A 20,581-nucleotide genomic window follows, 5' to 3' on the forward strand; every position below is an offset into this window, starting at 1 on the left:
GCTTCCACAAACAGCAATATTACCTTGGCCAGAGAACATGTTTTAAGTACAGATGGAAAGATTGCTTGAATCACACTAGTTAGTAATGCTGACAGCAAATACCTCATTTTCCTTTCCTTGTCTGTGGTTGAAAGTAAGATCTTTATCGTTACTGAAGTTATCTCTGATATGAAAAAGGAAACAAAGATCTGAGACCAGAACCCCATCTTTACTGATCTTCTATCTGTGGCTTCTGGAGTACTCTACATTCACTGTACCAGTTTTATGTGAAAAAACACCACTCTCTGGTTTACTCTCATCTGGCCTGGTGCAAATTCAGTTACTATCAATACTCTAAGAGGAAATGTTAGTTCTAAAATCAGATCACCATCAGATCACCATAAAACCTTCTAACCTTTGGGAAATATAACCTAAAGTATCTCACTGTACTTCATCTCTTTTCTGTCAACTATTAAACTTGAGGGGAAGGGGAATAAAAGCAATTAGAGCAGACATTGATTACATTTGGAAGTAATCTGAAGACATTTTGTGTATCTGATCGTGTCAAAAGACAATATCAAACAATAATTCAAAAATGAAGATTGTGAATAACACATACGGGTCAGTCAGTCACTTGGAAAAACCCACAAATACATGACCTAGTGTGGTAACACGCCAACCTGTAAATATTCTATAAATCTCCAAAGGTGACATGACTCTAAAAGGAGTAGTTGGTTAAAGAAAACTCATTAGAAGAATTTTCCACAAATGCTCCTTTTGTGTAGAAAAAGCATTACAGAGATGTGAAAAGTCAATTTTTTTATTTCCACACCGTTTGCAAGTTGTCTGAACATTCAATTTTGTCTGAACATTCATCTCTCATGAACTTATTTAAGTGCAGCTGTCATTTCTGAGACGTTCAGACTTGTTCTCGAGGGATTATATCCATCTCATACTTTGTTTTTGAAAGGTTTGACCATGTGTCTCCTGATTCCTGCATTCCTTATTGAGTTCAGGAGCATGCAGAAGACGTGCCCAGAACAGATGCTCAACGGTTCCTAATAAACCGCTAGGTATACTGGCCAGGAGGAGAGAGCAGTCATGGGCAAAACAGCTGCAGACTCACATCCTGGGACAGGTTGGGACAGGCCCTCACAGCGAGAGTGGTAATGATCTACATCCCTTGTCACTAGGCAAGTAGCATCTTGCAAACAATAGATACCGTTAACTACCTTGCCCCTTCGCTGCTTCAATCTTCAAAGGCAAGCTTTTATGGAGAAAATGAAGCAGTAATATAAAATGTTTAACCCTCAAGGCATCATCTTCTCTGCAGTTCCTTGAATAGACCACTTCACTAGAAGGGATAAATTGTCCCAATGTATCCCTTGCTGGCTGTGTTGCATCAGTACAACGATCAAAATGGCAGCACGGGGGTTATTGTGGAACCAACCTGATTTTTCATCCACATAATCCACATTACTGTTCTCCAGGCATTGTGCCAGAAAGAGGAAATGTCGCAGAGTATTTTTGAATCAGCACAAGGACAGTTTGTGGCCAGTTGCAGCTGGGAGTGTAAAATGGTGCTTGTTGCTCATGGACTCAGTGGGCTGTTCTGTGCACACTGTATGAACCGGGGCAATTGTACTTGTGTATGGGGATAGTTTTGTTGAGCAGTGCAAAAAAATGTATTTCACTGTACCTGGTACACGTGACAATGAAGAAGCCATTGGCCATTGAACTTCAATGAATTTAATTTAAGAAGCAGGGATTAGGCAACACCGAGCCACTCTCAGGCCAGTCCTACCAACCTATCCTCAGCCGCTCCCAGGGTGCTCCCACCAATGCCGATGCCACCGCCGACATTAGCTTCACGCCGGCTGCCAGCAGGCCAGGGCCTCTGACACCGCCAACACCTCACCTCCCACCTGGCTGCCCAGGGCCATGGGCTCACCTGAGCTCCAGGCCCAGGCCGGAATGCTGACGACTCCGACACTACGTAGACTGAATCTCCTGGGTCCTCCTGCTCCCCACTTCCAACAGGGAACCTCAATAATGCACGATGGCCCTGCGACCTGCCCCCACTCCAGCCATGCTACTTCTCACCCCCCCCCCACCCTCACACCCCCCTCCATCCACAGCCCCCAACCACAGTTCCTCCCCCAGGCCTCCATTCACCCCCTCTGACCCTGTCAGGTTTTCACCATTCCCTGGACCTCCCTCTCTCTGATGCAGAAAGGTTGGTCCTCAGCAGAGGCTTTACCTTTGTATCCTTTTGCCTACATGTCAACGAGTTCCAGGCTCGCCATGATATCGAGTTTCTTCCGTTGCCTCCGCCTCTGGGCCTTTTCCAATGGGTAAGATTCCTCTCCTCCCAGTGATGACCCCTTCTTTCATCTCCAACATTGTTCCTCCTCTTGGACTCCTCCTGTCGGCCTCCTACCTTCTTGGGAACTTTTTATTTCCGAATGCCAGCAAGTCAATCTCTTGACTTCCCTATTCCCCTTACCCACCAATTTCACCTCCTCTGAATGCACTTCCTTCCGCTCACTCAGCAACAATCCCAACATTATCATTGAACCCGCAATCAAAAGGAAACCATTGTGGTGTGGCGGGCTGACCTCCGCCATGCTGAGGCCAAGCGCCAGCTCTTGGACATCGCCTCATACCTGCCCCTTGACTGTTCCCAGGCTGTTACTGATCTCATCATCTCTGATGATCTCCACGGGCCTCCTTCATTGCCAAAGAGGAGCCACACGCAAACTGGAGGAACATCACCTCATATTCTGCTTGGGTAGCTGCAACCCAATGTTGAATTCTCCAATTTTAGGTAACTACAAACTCCACCCCCACTCCCTTCTTTGCCCATCTCTTTTCCTCTCTCTCTCTCTCTCTCTCTCTCCCCTGTGCCACACTGGACTCACACTTATTTCTTCCCTCCACCAACCCCTCCTCCTCCATTCCTTTGTCTTGCTTCACAATTTGCAACTCTAAATCCCTTTGTCTCACAACTTCTGTCTTTTCATCTTTGGCATTTGTCGGACCATGTGCAGGCAGTATCTCTGGGTAGAAGGAATGGGTGACGTTTCAGGTCGAGAACATTGTTCAGACCCTCTAATCCAGGCAGCATTCTGGTAAACCTCCTTTGCACACTCACCAAAGCCTCCCCCTCTTTCCTGTACTGGGGAAACCAGAATTGCAAACAATACTCAAAATGCAGCCTAACCAAAGTCTTATAGAGCTGCATCATGACTTCATGACTCTTATACTCAATGCCTCTACCAATGAAGGCAAGCATACTATATGCCTTCTTTACCACCATATCTACTTGTGCTGTCACCTTTAGAGATCTATGAACGCACTCAAGATCCCTCTGCAAATCTTTGGCATTTACCTTATATTCAACCGCACAAATTGCAAAGCCACATTCGTGCTCGGCTTAAACTCTATGTCATTTCTCTGCTCAATTCTGCAGCTGGTCAATATCATGCTGTATCTTTTTACCACCTTCCTCACTATCTGCAACTCCTCCAATTTTGGTGTCATCAACAAACTTACTCATCAACCCATCTTGGCCATTTATATAGAAAGTAGACACAAAATGCTGGAGTAACTCAGCGGGACAGGCAGCATCTCTGGAGAGAAGGACTGCGTGATGTTTCGTGTCGAGACCCTTCTTCAGACATTTGGTCATTTATATATATATTTAAAAAAATATATATATATATTATATCATAAAATATATATATATATATTATATCATAAAATGTATCACAAAATGCTGGAGTAACTCAGCAGGTCAGGCAGCATCTCAGGAGAGAAGGAATGGGTGACGTTTCAGGTTGAGACCTTTCTTCAGACTGGCTTTTTGGGTCGAGACCTTTCTTCAGACTGATCTATCATAAAAGGCAGAGGTCCCAGCATAGATCTATCATAAAAGGCAGAGGTCCCAGCACAGATTTTTGTGGAACCCCACTGCTCACAGACTTCCAGCCAGAATATCTACCTCCCACCACAACCCTCTCTTCTATGAGCCAGTTCTGAATCCATACGACCAAGGCACCGTGAATCCTGTGCATCTTAATCTTCTGGATCAGCCTGCCTTGAGTGAATTTATCAAAAACCTTCCCAAATTCCATGTAGACAACATGCACTACCATACCCCCATCAATGTCCATCATCACCTCCTCAAAAAATTCCATCAAGTTAATAAACACAAAGCTGTACTGGCAATCCTTAATTCTCTTCCAAATGAGAGTAAATCTTATCTCAAACAAATTTCTCCAATAGTTTCCCTCCCACTCACATGGGGCTCAAATTCTATAGTTCCCTGGATTCTCTCTATTTCTCTTCTTAAACAAAGGAACAACATTGGCCACTTTCCAGTCCTCCAGCACCTCACCTGTGGCGAAAGAAGAAACGAAGATTCTTGTCAAGGCCCTCGCAATCCCCTCTCTTGCCTCCCTCAATAACCTGGGATAGATCCTGTCAGGCCCTGGGTACTTATCCACCTTAATATTCTTCAAGAAGCACGGCACCGCCTACTTCTCAATCTCAAACTATCCCAGCATATTTGTATTCTCCACACTGATCTCACCGTCGGAGGAGTCCTTCTCCTCAATGAATACAGATGCAGAGTACTCACTTAGCATCTCATCTACATTCTCTGACTCCAGGTATAAATACCCTCCTTTATCCTTTAGCAGTCCAACCTTCCCCTTGGTGACTCTCTTGCTTTTAACAAAGGCATAGAAAGACTTGGGAGTTCCCTTAATCTGACTCACCAATTACATTTCATGGCCACTTTGAGCCCTTCATTTCGCCCACTTGAGTTCTTTCCTACTTGCTTTATATTTCTCTGAATGTCTGATGCCACCTTCTTAAACCTGACATACACTTCCTGACCAAGTTTACAACCTCCTTGGTCCTCCATGGTTTCCTTACCTTGCCATCCTCATCTCCCGTTACAGGAACATGCTGATCCTGCACTTGGACCAGCTGACCTTTAAACGCCTCCCACATGTCAGTTGTGGACTAGCCCAATAACAACTGCTTCCAATCTGCCCTCCCGAGCTCCTACCTAATGACATTGTGAAGGGGAGGTCTTGCCTGACGAATCTGCTGGAATTCTTTGAGGAAGTAAATAGCAGGACAGACAAAGAGAATCAGTGAATGTTTACCTAGATTTTCAGAAAGCCTTTGATAAGGTGCGGCTGCTAAAGAAGATGAGAGCCCATGGTATCAAAGGACAGATACTAGCACGTTGGCTGGATGGCAGAAGGCAAAGAGTGGCAAGGAAGAAGGCTTTTTCAGGTTGGATGCCAGTGACTAATGGAGTTCCGCAGGGGTCGGTGCTGGGGCTGCTACACTTCATGTTGTATATTAATGATTTGGATGAGGAGATTGAAGGCTTTGTGGCCAAATTTGCAAGTAATACGAAGATAGGTGGAGGGGCAGGTAGTGCAGAGAAAGTAGGGACTCTGCAGAAGGACTTGGACAGGTTGGGAGAGTGGGCAGAGAAGTGGTGGATGGAATTTAGCATTGCAAAATGTACACTCATGCAGGTTGGTGGAAAGAATAAAGGCAAGACTATTTTGTGAATGGGGAGAGGATTCAGAAATCGGTGGTGCAAAGGGACTTGGAAGTTCTGGAGCAGGATTCCAAGGAGGTTAATTTGCAGGTTGAGTCGGCAATAAGGTAGGCAAATGCAATGCTAGCATTTATTTCGATAGGACTAGAATTTTAAAAAACAGGCTCTATAAGGCACTGATCAGACCGCATTTGGGGTATTGATGGAAATTTTGGGCCCCATATCTGAGGAAGGGTGTGCTGCCATTGGAGAGGATCCAGAGGAGGTTTACAACAATGATCCCAGGAATGAGTGGGTTAGCATATGATGAATGTTTGATGGCACTGGGCCTGTACTCGCTGGAGTTTAGAAGGATGAGGGGGGACTTCATTGAAACTTACCGAATAGGGAAAGGCTTGGATAGAGTGGATGTGGAGAGGATGTTTCCACTAGTGGGAGAATCTAGGACCAGAGGTCACAGCTTCAGAATTAACAGATGTTCCTTTAGGAAGGAGATGAGGAGGAATTTCTTTAGTCAGAAGGAGGTGATCTGTGGAATTCATTGCCACAGATGGTTGTGGAGGCCAAGTCAATGGGTAATTTTAAGGCAGAGATTCACAGATTCTTGATTAGTAAGGATGCCAAGGGTTATAGGGAGAATGTAGGCGAATGGGGTTGAGAGGGAACAATAGATCAGTCATGATAGAATGGCGGAGTAGGTTCAATGGGCCAAATGGCCTACTTCTGCTCTTATGATTTCTGAACTTATCTGTCGAGATTTGCAGCGAGACTGGGAAGAATTTAAAAGGCAAGTCTCACATCTTGGCTAATTGGCTAATTAATAGCTGCCAATCAAAGGAAGGTAAGCGTAAGTGGCGTGACCAGAGTGGGAGTGGCCAGAGTGAGAGCGGGACATTGAGGCTCAGGCTGAAGAGGCTTGGCGATGGTGAGTAGACGATGAGGTTTCATCTGTCACTTTTTGTTTGTTTCTGAGTACATTTTGGGCTTGGTGTTGTAGAAATGGAAGCCCTGTGGATGTGGGGACTCAGGAAGGCGTCCAGTGTCCCTGAGGACTACATCTGTAGGAGGTTCGTCCAGGTGCAGCGGGAGATACAGGATCAGAAATATAGACAGATTATAGGAAAATGCAAGAACCACAAGGTTGTTGCAGTGGATGGCTTTAACTTCCCCAATATGGACTGGGACTTACCCAGGGCATGAGGACAAGATGGGGCAGAATTTGTTAGATATATTCAAAAATGTCTCCTCAAACAGTATGTGGATAGACCGACTCAAGGAGGGACCATATTGTATTGGGAAATGAGCTTAGCCTGGTGAAATGTGTTACGGTGGAAGAGCACTTTGGAGATAGTATTCACAACTCTATAAGTTTTAATATTGTTTTGAATAGGGACAGGTCTGGATGTTGGGGGAAGGTACTTAATTGGTGCAAAGCAGATTGCATAAGTTCATAACTGATAGGAGCAAAATTAGGCCATTCGGCCCATTAAGTCTCCTCAGCTACTAGAAACATAAAAACATAGAAAATAGGTGCAGGACGAGGCCATTCGGCCCTTCGAGCCAGTACCCCCATTCATTGTGATCATGACTGAAAATCCACAATCAGTAACCTGTGCCTGCCTTCTCCCCATATCCCTTGATCCGCCAGCCTCTAGAGCTCTATCTAACTCGCTTTTAAATCCATCCAGTGAATTGGCCTCCACTGCCTTCTGTGGCAGAGAATTCCACAAAGTCACAACTCTCAGGGTGAAAAAGTTTTTTCTCATCTCAGTTTTAAATGGCCTCCCCTTTATTCTTAGACTTGGCCCCTGGTTCTGGACTCCCCCAACATTGGGAACATTTTCCCCATGTCTAGCTTGTCCAGTCCTTTTATAATTTTATGTATCCCCTCTCATCCTTCTAAATTCCAGTGAATAAAAGCCCAGTCTTTCCAATCTTTCCTCATATGACAGTCCCGCCATCCCGGGGATTAACCTTGTGAACCTACGCTGCACTCCCTCAATAGCAAGGATGTCCTTCCTCAAATTAGGAGACCAAAACTGCACACAATACTCCAGGGCCCGAAACAACTGCAGAAGGACATCCTTACTCCTATGCTCAAATCCTCTCGTTATGAAGGCCAACATGCCATTAGCTTTCTTCACTACTCTACTGCAATCATGTGTGATCTACCTTTCCCTTTCAACCCCATTCTCCTGCCTTCTCCCCATAACCCCAGAAACCTATACTAACCATCTACCTCTGCCTTAAAAATATCAATTGATGGCCCCCACACCCTTCTGTGGCAATGAATTCCACAGATTCACCACCCTCCAACTAAAGAAATTCCTTCTCATCTCCTTCCTAAAGGAATGTCCTTGAATTCTGCGGCTGTGCCCTTTGGTCCTAGACTCTCCCACTAATGGAAACATCCTCCACATCTACTCTATCCAGGCCTTTCACTATTCGGTAAGTTTCAGTGAGGCAGAGAGGTCCCACCTCATTGTCAGGACTGAACCCAGGGTGCCGGAGCTGTGAGGCAGCATCTATTCACTGTATCACAGTGCAGCTCCGGTGCCTCTGCACTGCCCCTCGTGTGAAAGTCTTGTTTAACGGAGAATACGTCGTGGGTACTACAGTTGTGCATGTCAAGGCACCTCTATGCTTCAGCTAATAAAAGCATCTTTAAACACGTTATCTACTGTTTCCGAAGAAAGGTTCACCAAAACATCACCTATCCATGTTCTCCTGAGATGCTGCCTGACTCGCTGAGTTACCCAAGCACTTTGTGTCTTTTTCATAAACCAGCATCTGCATTTCCTTGTTTCTACATTTAACCACTGTGTTGCTAACTTCTGGAATCTTTGATTCTTCACTTCCTCAGTACTTCTTAAGATTGTATTTCCATCTGACCCACCGAGTCCGCACCAATCAGCGATCCCCGCACATTAACACTATCCTACACACACTAGGGACAATTTACACTTATACCAAGCCAATTATCCCACAAACTTGTACATCTTTGGAGTGTGGGAGGAAACCAAAGATCTTGGAGAAAACCCATGCGCTCACAGGGAATACGTACAAACTTCGTACAGACAGCACCCGTAGTCAGGATCGAACCCGGGGCTCCGACGCTGCAGGCACTGTAAGGCAGCAACTCTACCGCTGCGCAACCTTGCCGCCCTAGCCTTATTCCTCAGTTTACATTTCTCAGGGTAAAATTCTGTCTGCCATTTCTCTGCCCTTCTTACCAACTCATCAATATCATACTGTAGCTAAAGATTATCCTTCTCTTAATTAACAACAAAATCAATTTTCATATCATCTGTGAACTTAAACACAAATGACATGAAAATTGACTGTGTTGTTGATTAAGAGAATAATAGTCTTCAGCTACAGTTGATAACAAACTGCAAGGTCCCAGCACTGATCTTTGTGGTATCGACACTGGGCAGAGGCTTCAGTTGCAAAGATGTCACCCTCTGTCCCATCATCAAGCCAACTTTAGATCTGATTTGCTAAATTGCTCAGGATTCCATGTGTTTGTATCTTTTTGGACCAGTTTCCAAGGTGGGAGCTTGTTAAAGGCCTCAATGTAATTAATATAAGCAACAAAATTGCAATACCACCATAAACACAAATAATCTATCGCAATGTTTAAGAAATATTTAGACAGGTACATGGATTGGACAGGTTTAGAGGGAGATGCGCCAAGTGCAGGCGGATGGGACTAGTGTAGATGGGACATGTTGGTCGGTGTGGGCACATTGGGCCGAAGGATTGGTTTCCATGCTGTATGACTCTACAATCACCCCCCCCATCACCACAAAAATGCAATCAAATTAGTTAGAGTGGGTCTTCCCCAGAAAAAAGTGTAAAATATTTGCTCTGCACATCTCCATTAGACTGAATAGACAATAGACAATAGGTGCAGGAGGAGGCCATTCGGCCCTTCGAGCCAGCACCGCCATTCAATGTGATCATGGCTGATCATTCTCAATCAGTACCCCGTTCCTGCCTTCTCCCCATACCCCCTGACTCCGCTATCCTTAAGAGCTCTATCCAGCTCTCTCTTGAATGCATTCAGAGAATTGGCCTCCTTCTCTCCAGAGATGCTGTCTGACCCGCTGAGTTACTCCAGCATTTTGTGTCTACCTTCTAATTCCTAGGAGTCAATATCACCAATAACTTCTCCTGGACCACCCATATTGAAGTAACGACCATAAAAGCACACCAACGCCTATACTTCCTTCGAAGGCTTAGGAAGTTCGGCATGTCCCCTACACCAACTTCTACAGATGCACCATAGAAAGCATTTTATCAGGATACATCACAACTTGGTTAGAAACAGCTCCATCCAAGACCGCAAGAAAGTGCAGTGAATTGTGGACCCAGCCCAGACCATCACAGAAACCAACCTTCCATCTATTGACTGCACTTTTACTTCACGCTGCCTCAGCAAGGCCAGCAGCATAATCAAGGATGAGTCGCATCTTGGCCACCTCCACTCTCAAGCAAAAGGTATAGAAACATGCTTCTATCCAGATACAATCCAGATTCAGGGACAGTTTCTTCCCAGCTGTTATCAGGCACCTGAATCATCCTACCACAACTAGAGAGCAGTGCTGAACTACTATCTACCTCTTTGGTGACCCTTGGACTATCCTTGATCGGACTTTGCTGGCTTTACCTTGCACTAAACGTTATTCCCTTATCATGTATCTATACACTGTAAATGGCTTGATTGTAATCATGTGTTGTATTTCTGCTGACTGGATAGCACGCATTAAAAGCTTTTCACTGTGCCTTGGTGTGACAATAAACTAAACTATCCTATTTACTTGTGCTGCCACCTATAATGAGCTATGAAATTGGACACCAGGATCCCGCTGCACTTCATTGCTGTTAAGGATCTTGCCATTAACTGTATACTTTCTCCTTAAATTCGACCTCCCAAAGTTCAACACCTCACACTTGCTCAGGTTAAACTCCAAATGCCATTTCTCTGCCTATTTCAGCAACTGAACTATATCCGCTCTATCTTCTGATAGCCTTCCTTACTGTCTACAACTCCTTCAATTTTGGGGTTGTCGGAAATCTTACGCCCCAATCCGTCTTCCATTTATGGCTCGGCTATTTCATGCCCTCTCTTTTCCCTCCAAATTACTTTTTAGTACTCTCTTACGCTTACTATGCTCTGGTGTGGCTTTTCTTGTTTTCATTTCTCAGGGATGACCTAACATGGAACTAAAACGGCACGAATATGTCACTTGTTAGGTTTAGTTTATTATTGTCATGTGTACCAAGGTAAATGGAAAGCTGCGTTTTGTGTGCTATTCAATCAGATCAGATAGAGGTTTTTAAAATTTTGAGAGGGACGGACAGAGTTGACGTGGGTAGGCTTTTCCCTTTGAGAGTGGGGAAGATTCCAACAAGGGGACATAGCTTCAGAATTGAGGGACAAAGGTTTAGGGGTAACATGAGGGGGAACTTCTTTACTCAGAGGGTTGTGGCTGTATGGAATGGGCTTCCGGTGGAAGTGGTGGAGGCTGGCTCGATTTTATTATTTAAGAGTAAATTGGATAGGTATATGGATAGGAGGGGATTGGAGGGTTATGGTCTGAGTGCAGGTAGATGAGACTAGGTCAGGGAGAATGGTCGGCGTGGACTGGTAGGGCCGGACAGGCCTGTTTCCATGCTGTAGTTGTTATATGTTATATGTTATATGTTATAATATAATACACAAATACAATCGTCAAACTCAAGTACAGTAGGTTGAGCAAAGGGGAAGATACAGAGTGCAGAATATACCTCTCAGGATTGGAGCACATCAGTTCCATAGATAAAATCCAATGTCCGCAATGGGCTAGATGTGAATCGGACAGAACCCTGACTTATGGAAGGACAGTTCAGAAACTTGATAACAGAGGGGAAGAAGTTGTTCTGAGTCTGGTGATAAGTGCTTTCAAGCTTCTGTATTGTCTGCCCAAGCTTCTGTATCGTCTGTTGATGGACTGGGCTACTTCCACAACTCTGCAATTTCTTGTGGTTTTACCTGTAATTCAATTACAGATTACTTCAATTACTGTAATTCAATTTGCTACATGGTTCTCTCTCTGGAGGGTCAATTATCTCAATGACCACTGGCTGATTGTTAAAGCACTTAAGCCCCCTGTTCCAGTTCGACGATTTTTTAGGCGACTACAGGCGACTAGACTGTTGCCACACGGTCGCCGGGGTGTCGCGGGCATGGTCATGAGTAGTCTCCAAAGAGTCGTAGCATTTTTCTGGTTGCACTGGATTTTGTGAAGGCTTGAAAATTTTCGGCGACTGCTGGTTTGACACCAATGAGCGTAGCTTGACGTCTCCTGGCATGGGCGCTATCGTAGGTTGTCGCCAGGTGACGTAGGTTGTCACCTGTGCTGACTTCGGCGAATTCCAAGTGTGGACTTAATCTGATCATCCATCAGTGTAATGTGTTCATAAATGATGTTAGGTTTTGTATGTTTGTGCACTTGTATTCTGTTTAAAGTTTGAATTTCAAAGTTTGAAGTTTGAAGTTTATTGAAATTTATTGAAGTTTATTACAATATTTTTGTATGCACTGTTGTATGTTCTTTTCAACCTTTTTAAAAATTTTGGTTGAATATCAATAAAGGAAACTCTTGACATTTTGATGGAAAATTGATGTATGAAGTTATTGTATTTCAGAATAGTTTCTCATGGCATCAATTTCAAATAGTCATGATGCAGAATGATTGGAAACCCTACCGTACACCTCCTTTTATAGGGAAAGTGGTGAAACGTGAAATGTCTTCAGTTGTCTTCAGGGTCATAGCTTGTCGTAGCTTGTCGCGGGTGGACGTAGGTTGACTTCGGTTGTCGTAGGTTGTCGCCTCTGTGGTGGTAGTTTGTCGTAGGTGTCGTCGTAGGTTGTCGTACGTGGACATTCTACTTGCGACGATTGGGTCGCCGGTTGTCGGTAGCTTGCCGTAGCTTGACGTCGACTTGGTGGTAGGTTGTTGTAGCTTGTCGTAGACATTGTCGTAGGGGGGTCGAGTCGCCTGATTTTCGGCGACCTGCTACGACTATGACAGTCGCCGGCAGTCGCCTTAAAAACGCCTAACTGGGACAGGGCCTTTACACCATTAGGTGATGCTTATGTAGCTTGCTTAGTTTTACACTCCCCAGTCACCTTGCCAGTTTCTGCCATGCTCCAGCCTTTGCTGTTAAATAATATTGAGACTGCAGATGGCATGTTATGGACTTTCTCCATATTTACATTAATCTAGTTCTAGTTAGAAATGGCTCAGCAGTTCAAGCAAGTTTCTGTACTGAAATCGTACCTTTTGAAAACCACTTTGTTGCAATGTTATTTTAAATGTACCAAACTATTAGCTGAACACAGCTGAAGTTCCTCTTCACATACTTTCACGTACTGAACATAAACCACATCTGCAGAGCACAAGGTTCATCTGAACGTCATGATATGATGCAAGAGAAAGGCGGTTGTTTTGCAGGCAACTCATTTTATCAAATTTGGCCTTCATAGAAGCATACAGCATGAAAACAGGCCCTTCAGCCCAAATCTGACTAAGATGCCTCATCTGAGCTAATTCCATTTGTGCGCATCATATCCCTCTAAACCTTCCCTATCCATGTATTTGTTCAATTGTCTTTTAAATGCTGTTATTGTTCCTGCCTCAACTACCTCCATTGGCAATTCATTCCATATAGAGACCGGTAATGGTGAGTATTAAATTACCAAACTGAGTGTAGAAGTTCATGTTCCTATCAAATCTTTCCTCTCCCACCTTAAACCTGTTCCCTACCTTGGGTAAAAATGTGCATTCAACCTATCAATTCCTCTCACAATTGTATACACATCTATATGATCACCCTTTAGTCTCCTGCACTGCAGGGAACAAAGTCCTAGCTTGCCGAATCTATCCCTATAGCTCAGGCCCTCGAGTCCTGGCAAAATCCTTGTATATCCCTGTACTCTTTCCATCATAATAACATCCTTTCTAGAGCAGGGTGACCAAAACAGAACACAATATGCCAAATATGTTGGTGAATGTCTTGTACAACTGTAACAGAACGTGCCAACTTCAATACTCAATGCCCTGACTGAAAACCTGGCTTCTTTTTAAAATTGTGTTCAACTGCTATTTCCTTACCACCCCTGTGCCCCAGGGAATAGTTGTATGTGCACCAGGTACTTCTAATCAAATAACTAGCCTTGTTTGTGAACTAGGATAGTGGTTGTCAGAGTTATTCAATAAAATAGTCATTTGGAACCAGTGCTGAGTTATTGCAGCTTTTTGTGTCTATCTTTGGTTTAAACCAGCATCTGCAGTTCCGTCCTACACAACCTACAAACCTGTACGTCTTTCGAGTGTGGGAGGAAACCGGAGCACCCAGAGAAAACCCACGCAGTCACAGGGAGAACGTAGAAACTCTATATAGAGAGTACCCGTAGTCAGGATCGAACCCGGGTCTCTGACACTGTAAGGCAGCAACTCTACCGCTGCGTCACTGTGGCACCTTGTAGCATTGGTTCTTCACTTGACTACTGAAAGGTCTGGGTTTTGTTATTTTTAGAACATATTCCATGTCCTGCTATTCTTACCAAGTAGAAATAATTTCCATCTACTCCATCACTTCCCTCTAATGTCTGGTAAATGTCAATCAACTCATCACTTAACCTCTAAATTCCAGGGAACATCAGCCAGATCTGGTCATTGTACCACAGGGATTTGCTAACTGCAACATGTCCATCTCTTTGCAGTCCAGTCTCTATCTGGGCTAGTATTACCATTTTTGTTTATTTTCAACGCCAATGATCCTTAAATGATCTACAGTATCCTAATTTATTTTTGACAATGCAGAATTTCCTCAGAATAGATAAAGCATTTAAATTATAAACGAGTCTCAATTTTTAACTGGGGGTAAACATAGAAACATAGAAACGTACAAAATAGGTGCAGGAGTAGGCCATTTGGTAACCTGTTCACACAAAGGATGGTGGGTGTATGGAACAAGCTGCCAGAGGAGGGGTTAAGAAACAGTTAGAAAGGTACATGGAAAGGACAGGTTTGGAGGGATATGGACCAAGCACAGGCAAGTGGGACTAGTGTAGCTGGGACATTGTTGGCCAGTGTGGGCAAGTTGGGCCGATGGGCCTGTTTCCACACTGTATCACCCTATGACTCTACGACTCTATGAGATTGACGTAAAATTTACCATATACTTGAAAACCAGAATTCATCCCTCAACCAGTAACATCAAAATCCTTTAATTTTTCTTGACTGCTGTTTGTACAAGCCTGCTATGCACAAACTGGCTGCTTAATTTCGCTCTGTGATATCAGAATCTACAGTTCAGAGGCAGGCATTAGTTGTAAAGGGCAGTGCAGGACTGAGAAGAGACTGGGAGGTTTCACAGGCATAGGTGTGTGGGATCTCGCTGTCACTGGCTAAATCGTCGATTTGGCTGAATCATGTTTCCAAGATTGCTGATGGTGCAAAGCTGGATTGTGAGTAGAGTGAAGGAAGTAAAGAGGATAGACACAAAATGCTGGAGTAACTCAGCGGGGCAGGCAGCATCTCTGGAACCAAGGAATGGGTGATGTTTCAGGTCGAGAACCTTCTTCAGACATTGAATACAATGCCTTGCTGCCATTATAATGGGCCTTGGTGACTATACCTACAATATTGTACATTTTTGATCTTCATATTTTAAAAATATTTTCCCAGCCATGGAGCGGGTACAGCAAGGATTCACCACCATCATGGTTTGTCATATGAAAAAAGATTGGGTAGTGTAGCCCTGCATCCTCTAAAGTGTAGAAGAATGAGAGATTTCATTGATACGTACAAAACTCCAACAGAACTTCAAGCTTGGATGCATAGAGGGCGTTGTTCTGGTGAGGATACTAAAACCAAGAGTTTCAGTCTCAAATTGAACAGCAGGTCATTTCATGGAGGTCATGGAGAGGAGAAGAAGGTTCTTCAAAATGAAAGTGCTGAATTTTAGAACTTTTCTATCCCAGAGGGCAGTGGAGACTGAAGCACCGATTTCATTCAAAACAGTGATCAATATATTTCTAGATATTAAGGAAATCAAGAAATATAGATAAAGTGAGATGGTCAGCCAAGCTCTTGATGAATGGTGGAGTATGTTCAAGGGGTCAAATGGCTCACTATTACCGAATAGTGAGCGGCCTGGATAGAGTGGATGTGGAGAGGATGTTTCCACTAGTGGGAGAGTCTAGGACCAGAGGCCAGAGCCTCACAATAAAAGAATGTACCTTTAGAAAGGAAATGAGGAGGAATTTCTTCAATCAGTGGGTGGTGAATCTGTGGAATTCATTGCCAGAGAAGGCGGTGGAAGCCAAGTCAAGAGATATTTCTAAGGTGGAGATTGATAGGTTCTTGATTGGTAAGGGTATCAAGGGTTACGGGGAGAAGGCAGGAGAATATGATTGAGAGGGAAAGATAGATCAGCCATGATTGAATGGCAGAGTAGACTTGATGGGCTGAATGGGCCTAATTGTGTTCCTGCAACAAATAAACTTATGAACATCAAATGGCCTTCTCCTGCTCCTATTTCTTATGTTCTTAATGTTCAAACTCAGTTCTTTAATTGAGTTTAGTTTAGTTTAGAGATACAGGGCAGAAACAGGTCCTTCAGCCCACCGGGTCCGTGCCAACCAGCGATCCCCACATATTAAAACTATCCTACTCGCATTAGGGACATTTTTTACATTTACCAAGCCAATTAACCTACATACCTGTATGTGTGGGAGGAAACAGAAGATCTTGGAGAAAACCCATGTGGTCACGGGAGAATGTACAAGCTCCTTACAGACAGCACCCATAGTTGGGATCGAACCCGGGTCTCTGGCGCTGCATTCGCTGTAAGGTAGCAATTCTACTGGTGCGCCACCATTAACATAGATTAGAATAATGTCAATTGAGAAATCTCAATTCCAAGGAAACACAGGTTCCTTTTCACTCAGTGTCATTAGACAGTGATCCTGCATGGGAACCATGGACAATTTTCACTTCCCTAATCAAACGATGTGTGCATCAGCAGCCATTCCCATCATTTTTCATGTTTTACATTTTACTCACCACAAAAAGTGAACCCAATATGGGTACTGTCTGGTCCACACTACAAATCTAGGCACTAGGTCAACCAGGTCTCCAAGCCATGGAACACCTCACTACTGTTGGTCATGACTTTTAACCAAAAGATATATTATACCCAATGGACAGCATCAAGCATCACCTTTTTTTCCTGTTTTCCCTCTTAGAATTTTCAATCTAGTTGACATCCTGAGCTATGGGCCACAGCTTTTCATCTGGACATTTCAATATTAAAACGATACAGTTTATAAGTGACCATATGAAGATGAGAGTTAGACTCCCACCTCAAAATGTTGTGTATTTGTTCCCTGTTTAATGTTACATTTGGCAATAATGTGGCTGATCAGGTGCATGTTACCTCTCAGGGGTACAGTATAGGAAACTCAGCCTCCAGGGTCAGGCTTTTGCAAAACATGGCCATGCATTAAGATCTCAGCTGCACAACATCAAAACATTTACAATGGTGCCATGTGAACAAAAGCTTGCTGCACTGTCCAGGAGGAGCCAATCAACAGACCGCAACCGTTTTCCTGACTGTTTCATCAACATTAGAATTCCTCAGATTTGGAAATTGATAGTATGTGTGCCAAGTTTTTAGTTAAATCGGATGTTTCATTCTGAAAATATTCATTACAGTTCATAAATCTTAGGGTCAAAGATCGCCCAGACACCAGAGGGATGTAAGTTAGATTTTGTTTTGGATTGGAAGTACTACTATTTCATAGCAGGACTTCCCACAAATACCTACTCTTCCAATGTTCTCGTATTAATGCTTGGCATTGCCCACAAGACACACTGAGGCCGAGGAGGTCTTGTGTCTGTTCTTGCACTGCGGCCCAGGAGTTGCTGTCACTGAGATTGTGTTGTTGGAGCGACTGAAATGCGTATTACAATGCCAAAGGTTTGGGCAGAATTATCTGTTCCAATGTTCTGGTCCCCAAGCAATGTCAAGAGATGACATCCACCTCTTGTTCACAAAGCAAGTCCCACTTTCCCATGAATGTTTTGATTATGTGAGCTATATTATGAGCTAGATTGACCTATATGCTATATTATGACTTACTTTGCCAGTATTAACAATCTGCCATGAAGCTGGATATAAGGTAGGATAAGGTGAACAGATTCATCTCCGATTCATATAAATAGACATGTTCTGTGCCTTAAAGTTTTTGGGCTGCAATGCGTAGAAGCTTTGTAAAGTGTTAGTGCTGTCAACATCATGGGCAGAAACCACCCGAAGAAGTGGGGATAAGAAGGATTCAGGAACATTTTGGAAGCCAACACCTATTTTCCCAGATAGAAGTGAAGGGAAGCATGGGTTTAGAGAGCAAGATGTCTGAATTCTCAGTTCCTCAGTATGGGCCTACATTGTTATGTTCCTGTTTGGAACTTCCCACAGCCCGAAGGTTAAGATCCAACAGGCAGAGAGAGACTGCTTAAGCAATGCTGATGCAGTGGAAACCACAATGAACAGGGGTGGGACATTAACTGTATCACAACTACAGTGCAGGTGTGGTTCAGAACAAGACACTTGTCTTAACAGCATGGTACTACCAACTAGACTTGGTTTCTGCCTGAACTCAATGTAAATGCAATGTATAGGAGCTGAAACAGTTAAACCATGGATGTTGTTCCAACTTTCATGAAAGTCAGCATCTTCAGCTTTTGCTGCCACCCACAGAAACCCAGTGAGCAGCCTGCCTGCCTTCTCACTCTTTACATTGTGGTGAGTGAGTCCTTTTACAGACAAGGAAGAGCAGTAAATTTTAAATTGCACTTGAAAAAAACACTAATTATCCCGTGGGTTACCAGCAGACAGAGAGCCGTGCTTCTCCTACTGTTGGACAGGATGCTTGTTCGTCTGTAGCAAGTCTGAACATCTCCCTCCAGGAGATAACACAAGCAACATCCAACATGTGCTTGGATTGTGAGCATGTTCAGTCACGTCTTACTGCAAGACATAATCTTTAACATATATAAAGGCAGTAAAAAAAACATGAAATCTGCAGACTAGTGCGAAAACCAATTTTCACAATTAAAAGCACTTTGACTTTTTTCATTGGAGGAAGTGCAAACATTTTAGCTGGAAAAGTTTTTGAATTATGGAAATGTTTCATTCCATTTCATTTCTCATCAGGATGCAGTCTGAAGTAATTTCTGTTACAAAGACAAATGTTTGGCTGCAATTTAGTGGGACATACAGGGGCACACCAAAAGAAAGAATACCATTTGAACAGAATACCAACTTTAGAAATTGAATTAACTTGATCATTCAACAAAATATCAGCTGCAAATCACATTTCGATAACCTAGCTTGTGCATGAAAGAGGAAGAAGGAACAAAGAAAATATCACAAAAGACTGGGTCTAAATACATTTCTTTTGTTGTTGCTAATGAATTAATAAGCACCAGATTCTTTTCAAAGGTTTTACTTTACATTATATCTTGATTAACAATATGAAAGAGCAGACTTACAGTCCAGGTTGCTGATTTTGCAGTGCTTGATTGCTGAAAAGTGACTTCAAATAAATGTGGTCCTGGATAATCTGTGTTGGAGGGGATGGCTGGAGCAGGCGACATCGTGTCGAACGTGGAGCTCGGCTGTGAGTAGGGAGATGGAGTTGGGACATTCGATGTGTGCTCTGAGTTGTAAGGGCTGGCGGAAGATGCACGGTTGGTGATACTCTGATCCATGCTGCTGTTTAGCAAATTAAACTGGGACTAGAGAGGGAAAGGGGTGGGGATAAGAAGAGAAAGAACCAGGTAAGGACTTGCAACATCCACTTATTTTAGGCTATTAACAAAACACACATCAGGCAGCTGTCACTACAGTTCAACTGGAATCCTTTTTTCCTGTTGCCCCATGTAAAGACTTGTTAAATAATTAATAATAAATTTATTGTTCAGACAAATATGGAGCTAGAAATAACAGCTTGTAGCTTTTTGTTTCTTGCTCTTTCCTCTGACTTTTTGGAGTTTTGTTTTTGGCCTTTAAATTACTTCTATTTGGTTGCCGATTGCACAGGAAATCCAAAATTGGCTGCTTTTTGTACTTGCTCACATAATTCCAAGTAAGGGTAGAATCTTGTAAAAATGAATGAAGGTAAACATAATCCAAAAACATCCTTCTCTCAGAAATAAGTGTCTGCCCGTATTAACTTTGTTAAAATATTGACGGGACTGAGAAGTTCAGGAGTCTTTAATCAAAAAATAATCCAAGAAAAGCATCAAATAAGCTTGATAAAAGATGCTTATTATTTCCAAAAAAAAAAGATGCACTTCATTTTTCTCTTTTACTGATGTTATTGACATGAGATGCTCTCGTATGAACAATGGTTAATATTTGCCCCCCATTTTAAGCAGCCATTCCTCGTGATCAGTGCAATCAGCACTTGAGCAAGCTATTTTTCCACATTGGTCCAGCTTCACTGAGGTGAATCGGACTTCGTACACACATCCTCCAGGACACTTATTAAGAGCAGAAATGCCTTCTCCAATCCAGAGATGTTACCATCCTGCTACAGTGGTTGAGTCTGAGACATTTGACTCTAGAGGCAGGGTAAGCTGGCAGAAACTGATTCCTGTATAAACAACCTCAATAACTGCAAACCAACAAAATATTTAGTTTAGTTTAGAGATACAGCTTGGGAACAGGCCCTTCAGCCCACCCAGTTTGCGCCGACCAACGATCACCCATACTTTAGTTCCATCCTACGCACTAGGGACAACTTACAGAGACCAATTAATCTACAAACCTGCATGTCTTTGGGATGCAACCGGAGCACCCGAAAAAACCCCACGGGGTCACAGGGAGAACGTGCAGACTCCACACAGAGATCAGGATCAAACCTGGGTCTCTGGTGCTGTGAGGCAGCAGATC

The 20,581-nt window shown here is 43.4% G+C and overlaps 1 protein-coding gene across 2 annotated transcripts in view; it reads right to left on the reverse strand.

The window, feature by feature from the left end:
* The window catches only part of tp73 (tumor protein p73), a 222,544-nt gene that overhangs the window by 47,811 nt on the left and 154,152 nt on the right, over positions 1 to 20,581 (reverse strand). For both annotated transcript variants that reach the window (XM_078425078.1, XM_078425079.1), the window contains one exon: positions 19,177 to 19,422. In XM_078425078.1, the coding sequence (XP_078281204.1) occupies positions 19,177 to 19,422 (246 nt within the window). The remainder of the gene's footprint in view (positions 1 to 19,176; positions 19,423 to 20,581) is intronic.

This window comes from Rhinoraja longicauda, chromosome 30 (assembly GCF_053455715.1).
Source record: "Rhinoraja longicauda isolate Sanriku21f chromosome 30, sRhiLon1.1, whole genome shotgun sequence".
NCBI lineage: Eukaryota > Metazoa > Chordata > Chondrichthyes > Rajiformes > Arhynchobatidae > Rhinoraja > Rhinoraja longicauda.